General features: G+C 33.2%; 1 protein-coding gene across 5 annotated transcripts in view; it reads right to left on the bottom strand.

Moving 5' to 3' along the window:
* Positions 1-603: 603 nt before the first annotated feature.
* Positions 604-10,512, bottom strand: part of OSBPL3 (oxysterol binding protein like 3) — a 118,878-nt gene continuing 108,969 nt past the window's right edge. For all 5 annotated transcript variants that reach the window (XM_039342060.1, XM_039342063.1, XM_039342064.1 and 2 more), the window contains 7 exons: positions 9,790-9,853; positions 8,814-8,892; positions 7,961-8,105; positions 7,737-7,881; positions 3,637-3,763; positions 3,178-3,300; positions 604-2,216 (listed from right to left, as the gene is read on the bottom strand). In XM_039342060.1, coding sequence (XP_039197994.1) covers positions 2,120-2,216; positions 3,178-3,300; positions 3,637-3,763; positions 7,737-7,881; positions 7,961-8,105; positions 8,814-8,892; positions 9,790-9,853 — 780 coding nt within the window. In that variant the 3' untranslated portion in view covers positions 604-2,119. The remainder of the gene's footprint in view (positions 2,217-3,177; positions 3,301-3,636; positions 3,764-7,736; positions 7,882-7,960; positions 8,106-8,813; positions 8,893-9,789; positions 9,854-10,512) is intronic.

Raw genomic sequence — 10,512 nt, 5'->3', positions numbered from 1 at the left:
TGCTTTGCCACTTCATGATAAAATGATTTGATGAAATTGTTGCAATGCTGTATCATATAGTGACTTTGCTAAATTGTAGGACTCATAGAATTTTGAGAATGAGCTGGTAGTTTTCAGATCCTGATCTACAGGAAATCTTCAACTTGGGGCTAGAATTGAGCCAAAATTTCTGTTGCAAGTGAGACATTGGTTAAGTGAATTTTGCCCCAGTTTACAACCTTTCGTGCTGCAATTGTTAAGTGAATCATTGCAGTTGTTAAGTTAGTAACTACTGCTGCATCCCCATGGTCACATAACCAAAATTCAAACGCTTGGCAACTGGCTCATATTTATGATGGTTGCAGTATCCTGGGGTCATGTGATTACCTTTTGTGACCTTCTGACAAGCAAAGTCAATTGAAAAGCTAGATTCATTTGAAATCAGTGGGTTTGTCTTCCATATTTATAAATTATAACTTAATAGTTTGCTAATGCAAGTATTCAACACTGCATGCCAACATTATTCCTTGGTTTGCAGGCTGCAAAATACTGAAGCTTATATAAAAAGTCAGGATCCAGACAGTGATTTTTAACATAATATATATGATACTATAAAAAAAATAATTTAATAAACAAAAGGTTGTAAATTTTATTCTAAAATGCTGTTTTTTGTTTATTACTGATACTTATTTCTAAGTCTGCTAGTAAACATAAAACAATATAAACCAAGATACTGGAAAACATGTAACCATGTAACCACCCAATGCTAGATTTAAAGGAAGATCATATATTTTCAAATGTTTATCTAAGGCAGATGATCATTTTAAAAAAATGAGATTTTAAACAAACTGTTTAGAAGAGGTAGAAAATACAAAATGTTGTTTTAGAAAAACATTTGTTTTTTAATATGATTGCTTTGCAAATTGTTAAAATGAAGGCTTTTTATATTGTCTTAATTACTTTTTAAAGAGGAAAGTCTACAGAGTGAAACTAAAATGTTCTGTCAGTATTTAGTTCGGATTATTTTATTTGGTCATTGTTATTATCCATGTTCTAGATTAGATAGGTGCATCATTTGAAAGATCAGAGTTATATATTTCACGTCCTGAGCCTCTGGAAAGTCACAGGAATCTGCCTAATAGTATAATGAAGCCATCAAGGAATGAGATTGAATGGTATTTTTTTCTATGTTCGTGGAGTTTTAAGACTGTGTTTCAGAAGGGAGTGTGTGTGTGTATAGAAAGTACTGATGAATCACTCAAGCAGCCATGCCTTTTTCCAGACTAATATGGCTCTTTCGATATGAAATAAAATGGTTGTGCATCCTTGCACATATGAAGGCAGCTTGAAGCAACGTCTCAAAGCAGCCACACAAGCTGAGAAGAAGAAAAGACAGGACTACTCTAAAAAGATGCTTCATATGCTTTTTAAAGTATTTCTTTCAAAGGAGTTGCATTGGCTTCCAATACAGCATTATTCATATATATCCTATGATAAAAATTTGGTACACAATTTTCTTGGAATCTCTTCTATTAAAGTCTAGCTAAACTTCAATTCTTCAACAGTTTTCAGTACATTTCACCAAGTCATAACTTCCCAAAGTTCTTTATCCTTTTTATAAGGCAATATGTTTACCAATACTAATACCACTTATATATCTTTGAATATTTTTTAGATACAATGTTAAGGTACTGAATCTGTTGAAAAATAGTCCAGTATTTAAATTCAAACAAGAGACATAATAAATAAACAACAGCTTTGGTACTGCCCTGCTGAGGGATCAGTGTCAGCTATTTACTTGTGTTTGTGCAGCTAAATGCTGCTGACTCATAATATTTGTCACACAACTTTATAAGGCATTAAATCTTACTTGCATCATCCCTTGGAAAAATAGTGTTAATCTCTCTTTTGTCTCCATTTAAAAATAACATTCAATAATCATCGATTTATATAAAAAGAAAATTAGTTTTTGTAAATTTGAAAAAATATTAATTTTGTAATAGAAGAAAAACAGAATGAAGTAAATATACATGCACGCCAAAGTCTTAAGTAATAGTCTGTAAGATCAAAATTATATGCAGCATTTTCTTCCTTATAAACTGAAAATGATTGATAAAGGTCCTCTTCTCTTGATTGTTTTTCACCACAACACGGGATTATCCAGCATGGAAAATCCAGGGTTTTTTCTAAGTTCCAGGTAAGTTCCATTGCTTACCCAAGAGTCATCTGCAGATTTCCTGTAAAACAGTAAAGAAAGCAATTTTGTTCTGTTGCTAACACATGTGCTTTTATTCTCTTGTCTACTAGACAGAGGTAACGGGAGTGTCTAGATGTTGCTGAACCTCCCTCAAAGTACCCCCAATGCTGTGGGATATTAGCAGCTGCAGTTCAGCAATATCTGGTGGGTCACATGTCTTTAATACCTGAACTACTGAAAAGGAGATACCGAAACTTTCATCATTTTTGTTGCACTTCATTCTACTTTAATCTCTTAGAACTGTCGCACAATGGAAAAGACTTAAAGAGTAATTTGTATGAAAATAATAAAAGAAAACTCCACATGAATTTCTAAACAGAGTCACTGGAACAAGATACTTTTTCCAATATTCTACTCATGAATTTCTTCCCTTTACTCTTTACAGGTAGTTCTTGACTTACAACAGTTCATTTAGTGATGGCTTGAAGTTACAATGGCACTGAAATAAGTGACTTGATTGTTTTTCACATGAATGTTGCAGCATCCCCATGGTCACATGATCAAAATTCAGATGCTTGGCAATTGACTCATATTTATGGTTGAAATGTCTCAGAGTCATATGATCACCTTTTGCAACCTTCTGATAGCAAAGTCAATGGGGAAACCAGATTCACTTAACAACTGTGGCAAGAAAGATCATAAAATGGGGTAAAATTCACTAAACTATGTCACTTAGCAACAGAAATTTGGGCTCAGTTTTGGTTGTAAGTTAAGAACTATCTGTATTTCATGCTGTTTCTGACATCTATTTGAAATGTTGTCATTTTGTTATGAGATAAACAATGTATTTGTTTTATTTGATTTCTATATTCTGTTCTAACCAGAAAACATCAATAAAGAAGCCCTCATCATATAGCATAATTACCTGAGAAATTTTTATTACTGATCTGTTAGTTGATAAAAAAAATCCAACGTGACTAACCTGTCATGTTATAAATTACCTGAAAAATCTAGGATGATGTTCTATATTGCTTTCTTCCAGAACTTTCCTCCGTGCTCTCTGTAGCTCTTCAATTCTTTGTTTTTGTATTTCTGCACCTTCAATATTTCCTTCTTCTAAGAGCCTGTTATAAACCAATATTAGATGAGAAAAACAATATTGATATATGCTAGGATTGTGTAATTCTTATTGTCTTGCTTTGGACTGTGTATACTTTGGGCACAAATGGCTATGTATGAGAAAATTCAGTGGAATGATTCTAGAAGTGAGAAATTAAATTAAAACAGCTATTTTTTTTTTTGGACGAAGGTAATTACAAGTGCTTTTTCCACCATTTTTGTTCTTGCCCCCAAAACAACCAATAGAATGAACTCTCTTTTCTTTGATGGAGCAAAAAGTTTTGAATATAATAACATCTTCCTGCATTTTGTTTTTATAGTATTTTTTGTTAAAAAGTTACCTTTGATCTGGCCTAAATCGGGTATCAGTAGGTGGTAACAGTGGTCTACTGATAGAGTCCAATTCATTTAATTCTAATGCAAACTGTGTGAAACCATACCATTGTTCATAGTCTTTAGGCATTGGATCTGCAAATGGAAAATATAAATTCTTAGCTAAAAATTATACCTTTTCTCCATGACTATTGAAATATTGTAGCCTTTTTTTTAAAACAACAACAACAACATATATAACAAACGTCAAAGGGTTTTGTATTTGTGTTGGTACCTCAGCTTTCAAACTCTAAAACATTATGCCTGAAACTAGTTGCAATAATTCTAAAACTGTTTTACTCTCAGAAACAGTTAAAATAGCAACAGAAAGTTTATGTGCATTTTTATGCTTTTGATGTATTCTTTTAAAAATGGTGACACTTATTTTTTCATATTTAAGATTTCCTGCATTGTTGTGTAATGAAGATCTATATAAATTGAAAAAAATATACACTGATATTTGTTTTAATGCCTTAATATAATTGTAATGTGTACTTATGTACTAATTAGTTATTTTCTTTTGACACTTGTACACATAAGACATTTGTGTAAATTGAATGTTATGTAGGTCAGTAATAATTTTGAGCGTGCACAAAATGGAGTCTTGTGTGAGTATCTGGCAGGAATTGTCAAATACAGTCAAACAAGTAAGTAACAACTTATATAATCCAAGACCATCTGTACAGTTGAAAATCTGAATCTGCTAAGTATATTGTACACTGGCTGGATTCATACAAGATTGAAGAAAAAAAACTAGTTCCTATGGTTATGTTTTATATTTGGGTATGGCTAATATTAGTATTCTTTCCCTAATAAAATTAATATTTATAAAATATATCATTCTAAGGAAATGAACCAGCAGTCCTAGTCTTGTTCCATTTAAACAGGTTTTTTTACTGATTAGTAAAATTTTCAATAAAACTAACAATGTGCCATGTTATAAAGTACTATAGAGATTTGCTAAAATGGATTATTAGAATAGGAATAATAACAATAGATTATGGAAGAAGAATTCAACGATTGTACCAATAGCAATAGGAACACTTGGAGCAATACCCAAAGAGTTGTCTAGATACATGGAAATTTTGAACTTATTAGAACTGATTATCCTGACTTTGTAAAAACAAAAACAAAAAAAACCACCCTGTTTGGAACTGCCTATATACTCAGATACTACCTTAATAGCTCTTAGGTTCTTGGTTAGGATTTGAACTGTTACGTTTTTACCAGCTCCAGACTGTGAATCGAATTAAAAATTAGCAGCAGCAGTAGTAGTAGTAGTAGTATCTAATTATAAACTAATATCTAATAAAGTACCTAATACGAAATAACACTTAGAAAAAAGGTAGATCAAGGAAGCACTGGAAATAAAGAAGCAAATAACAGCTGTGGCTAAGAAGATCAGCATATACAAAGGTCGAATTGCAAATTATATACAGAACCTTCAATTTCAATCCAATCAGAAATGTTTCTACCAATCCATCAATGGGGAGACTGCAAAGAATCAATTAATATCTGATAAGAAAGAAACAGTGCAGTTTTAGACAAAGATATGGGATTACCCAAAGAAATACAACGACACTGGATAAAGAAGGTGAATAAGAATAAAAAAAATGCTATAATGAAATAACTTGTAATAACAATAGAAATGGTAGAGAAAAGAGCAAGAAAAATTAAGAATTGGTCAGCACCAAGTAAAGATGAACTGCATGGTTTTTGGTTGAAACATCTGACTGGTCTATACCCACTTGTTCCCAAGCAAGAAGTTTAACAACATATGCAAGGTGGTTAACATAATGCAACAGTGGTTAACATCTTGCAAAACTTACCTGACAAAAATTCCAACAAAAGGGGCAGCACCAGGCAACTACAGGTCAATTACCTGCTTATCAACAATTTTCAGATTGCTAACTGGTGTGATAGCTGATGCAGTCCAACAGCATCTAGTTGAAAATAAGCTCTTCACACCCCAGCAGAAAGGAAACCACCCAAACATCAGAGGAACAACAACAACAAAAAAAAAGACAAGATCATTTTGGAAAACTACATGAGAAGGAAGACCAATTTGAATATAGCGTGGATTGACTATAAAAAGGCATTTGACTCTCTTCCCATATGATGGATAATGAAATGCATAGAAATAACGAGTCAGTAAAACATCAGAAGCTTTGTGCACAGATCAATGGCTCAATGGAAGACATGGTTGCAGGTCAATGGTGAGAGGCTGGGAGAGATTAATATTAAGAGGAATATTTCAAGAAGATTCACTATCACTATTGTTTGTCATTGCAGTGACTTCTCTTTCAACAATGCTAAATAACTCAGGCCATGGCTATCAAATAACAAAAACATCTGCAGATCTCTCACTTCCTTTACATGGACAATCTAAAACTTTAGAGAAAAACATTTGAAATAAAGTTGCTTCTCAACGCTATCCATATATACAGCCAAGATATTGCAATGGAGTTTGGACTGGATACATGCACCATGCCCACCATCAAATGGGGAAAAATAGTGAAAATTGAAAGAATGAAAATAACATCAAGAGACTGGATGAAGAAGATTACAAATACTTGGGCATCCTTCAAGTTGACAGCATCAAGAACATCAAAGTCAAGAAAAAGGTTACAAGTGAATACATCAAGGGAGTGAAGAAGATCTTAAAGTCCAAACTCAGTGGAAGAAATACCATCAAAGCAATCAAGTTCCAGTTATTAGATACACAGCTGGAATAGTTGACTGGACTTAAGCTGAACTAAAAGTTTAATGAATCATGCCCTTCATCCTCTACCTACCAAGGAAAATAGGTGGATGTGGAATATTGCAAGTACATTAGACAAGGTTGAAGAAGAAAAAAGGCATTGGAAGAAAATACAAAGGACAGTGCAGGAAATACACTGAAACTAGTATAACAGAAAAGCTTGCTGACTATAGGAGAGACCAAACTGGCCACAAGAAAGACCAAAGGAAAAACAGAATGGAGGCATGGGAAGACAAAGCATTACATGACCAGTGCATTAAAAAATAGTAGGGAAAACAGATAAAAACAAGAGCTGGCAAAGGCTAAGAGCAGGAAAGATGAAGAAAGAGATGGGGGCTAATTCTGGCTACACAAACCAAACCTTAAGAACAAATGCATACAAAGACGAAATTGAGAAGATGGCATCAGATAGCAAATGCTATCTGCAAAGATGCTGAAGGAACAGCAGACCACCTGATTAACTGTTGTAAGATTGCCCAGACTGACTATAAGCAATGGCATGACAAAATAGCAACTGTAGTGCACTGGAAAATATAATTTTCCTGCAAGCAAGAACTGGTGGACCATAATAGAGAAAGTACTAGAAAATAAAGAAGCTAAATTGCTTTGGGACTTTAGAATTCAAACAAACAGGCACCTGCCACATAATACCCTAGACTTAACAATTGTCAATAAGAAAGACAAAAAGTCTGGCTAGTGGAGGTGGCAGTATCTGGAGACAGCAGAATTGAAGAAAAAGAACTGGAAAAGATAATAAAATACTAAAATTTTATTTTAAAATAAAATAATAGAATGACTGTGGCAAAAGCAAGCAAATAGTACCAACAATAATAGGTGCTTTCTGTGCAATCCCAAAACAACTGGAGTACCACTTGAACTCTACTGGCATTCATAAATTCACCATCAGTCAATTGCAAAAGGTGGCTTTATTCTGATCAGTTTTCATCCTGCAACAATATCTGTAACATCAAATATCCACATCTGCCTATCCCACGACCTTGTAAAGAATTCATTAGGTCAGAGGTCTCCAACCTTCTGAGCACCAGGGACCGGTTCTGTGGAGAAAGTTTTTTTCCACGGACCGTTTTTGTGTACTGCCTGCATCCCACAAATGGGGCTTAGCTTGTTTGTGCGGACCGATTGCTGGCATGCTGCGGCCTGGTACCGATCCACGGACCAGGGGTTGGGGACCCCTGCATTAGGTAGACAAAAATACCAAACCAGTCTGAACACCTGATAGTGGAACAACTATAATAAGTAACAACAATATATCAAACTTAAAAATTAAATGGCTGATCAGTCACTAACTTGCTCTCCAGATGCAGTTTGCTGAAGATGATGCTCCGCAATAAATATTTTCATGCCATTTTCCAAAAAGCCGATGTACTACTTTTCCATTTTTGTCCAAAACATTACCTTCAATATCATGAACACTGCGATTCCAATATTTAGTCTAGAGAAAAGTTAGCAAAATCTGTTATCATGTTAAAAGTTCAAAACAAAAGATAAAAACCAAAATAAGTCTCAATTACCTTTACAAAAGTAAGTTTGCAGTGACAGCTATCATCATTTAGATTCTTGATTATGATCTCTCCATAATGTTCTATCCATCGTTGTCCATTTAAAATATTATGAATGCAAGATGTTACTTTATTCCATTCATAATGGTTCTTAAAACTGGAGTAAAATGAAGAATTAGCGCATTGTGAAAGAAAAAAGATAGCTAGTAAAGTATTTTTCTAAAATATTCAATAAAATATTGTGATTATCCCATTTTGATCCTTTCAGAGAAACAATTTAAACTGAGATAACGCTTGACATTCTAAACCACATGGTTCTTTGTAGCATTATGCCTTAGCATATAGTACTGTATGTGAATCTAACCATTGTTTTATACAATGTGTTTATCACTTAGAAGCATAAATTCATCCAGTCTCAGTTTATTCAACAAATAAACAATGGTTAAGTAAATTATGGTTTTGCACAATGTGACCACCCATTCAATATTCCTGAGAAAAATACTGACTTACTAAATACTTACTGAACTAAAAAAACAGCTAAATCAAAGTTCTTTAAAAATGCTGCTCTTTCACTAATTCTCTATAAAGCAATGATAATACTATGTAATTAAGAATACAGGTTTTTAAATGAATACTAAAACGGAAAAAAGTAACTTAAAATTTAAATGTCACAAAATTAGCTCACATTAACTATCTGATTAATAAGAAACATTAACAGAAAAGATTGTTTTATCAACATGAGAAAATCTATGTGGAAAATTCAGTCCTTATAATTTAAGTTTTATTAGGCCAAAGAAAGTGAACAAATGAGGCTTGAGAACTATTGAGTTGATCCAGCTATGATGCTTGCTATTGGAAAACTTACCCTGGCAAAATTACATGTGTGGTGCCAATTGGTACTATTTCAATGGATTTTCCCCAGAATTTATTTTTCCATCTGATATCTGAAATTAAACAAAAATAATCAACAACAAAATTAAACATATCCTTAATATTTGATCGAACTCTTGTCTATAGTTAAGCTTTTTTTGATCAGATTATAAGCCCTAAACCAGAAGTCCCCAACTTTTTGGGCACCAGTTCCGTGGAGAGGGTGCATGGTTTTGTGTGCTGTTTGCATCCCGTGGATGGGGTTTTGCTTGTTTGTGCAGATCAGTTGCTGGCATGCCATGGCCCGGTATGGGGGCATGGACTGGGGATTGGTAACCCCTGCCCTAAACTATCAAAATAATATATGGTAACATCCAGTCTTTAAGTTTACAACAGTGATGTTAAACAAACAAAACCATAATAATGTAACATCCAATTTTTATGTTTTCAGCAGAGCTGAACGTAGATATAACTATTATGGAAATATGATGAATTTATGCTGTTCACAAAAACATTTCTTTGTTATATTCTAAGCTGTCTACTATTAAATTGAGTTACAGTATTTTACAATACAAGTAAAAACCAAAAGAGCAAATCCAATTCAATGTCAATAAAATAATCACTAATAAGTTTAAAAAAATATAACAATGACAACTAGGGCAAATTTATTTACTTAGGTTGCTTCCCTAAACTAATCTGTCTTCAAATTAACCTTGCTGAATACAGCGGGACCCGTTGGATAGTCTCTTTGTGGAGGGTGGGACATGACAGCCAATGTTATTTTCTCAGAAACTTCCATGCTGCTTCTGAAGGTTCCATAGTTATAGGGAAAAACTGCATTCTAAAACTCAATAGAAAGTTGGGTTATTATCCAAATAACTTTATTATAATGCCACCCAAACATCTTCCTCCTTTGATTGTCTAGATTTATTTTGCATTCCAAAAATTCATGGTATAAATTAATGAGTTACCTTGCCAAAATATAAAGTTATCAGATTCAGCATGACATGCAGATATAGCTGGGTGATGACTGACCTAACAGGAAAGGAAGATAAGGTTACAATTACATTTAAAACCTTACTTTCAAGTTCTCATATTTTTTAAATGGCTTGCTTCATTTTTCTTTGAATAAACGATATCCCACAAGGGGGAGCTATTAAAATAAAAACCAACTATTAATGAAGTAATGCAATTTTTTTTAAAAAAAAATAATGGAAATTAAAGTTAGGTATGTTTTCTTCTGAATAAAATAGGTTAAGGATTCAGTGAAATGGTAGAAAAAAGGGCCACGGAAATAAAAGAAGACTACAATGAATTTTGATTTGATTTCTAGAAACTTTGAAAAAACCCTTTATATAAAATTATCTATTAGGTGAACTGTGAATTAAAAAGACCTGCATTAAATAAAATCCAAGCTATAGGAAAGTGTAAGTGGGGAAGACCAAACAAATGGAAAAATACAGTGAAGATTCATACTCAGGTCTTCTAAGATTTCTATAAAACCATGTTATAAAATCTTAGTGCCGAATAACTCATGGACTTTGGAAAAAGGATCTGTTTTTTGTTAAAAGCAAATATATATTCTCAAATTTATTTTTACTGACTTTTCCAGCAATAAAATTAGGTCTTATTTTCAGAGATGTCTTATATTTTTTGTTGGTGCGGCAGCGGCACCAACAGCCTTGTCCAGCAGG

This window comes from Crotalus tigris, unplaced genomic scaffold (genome assembly GCF_016545835.1).
Source record: "Crotalus tigris isolate CLP2741 ecotype Arizona unplaced genomic scaffold, ASM1654583v1 scf7180000017774.6281472, whole genome shotgun sequence".
Lineage (NCBI taxonomy): Eukaryota > Metazoa > Chordata > Lepidosauria > Squamata > Viperidae > Crotalus > Crotalus tigris.
The sequence above is the reverse complement of the archived record's forward strand: the minus strand, read 5'-3'. Positions and strand labels throughout refer to the sequence as shown.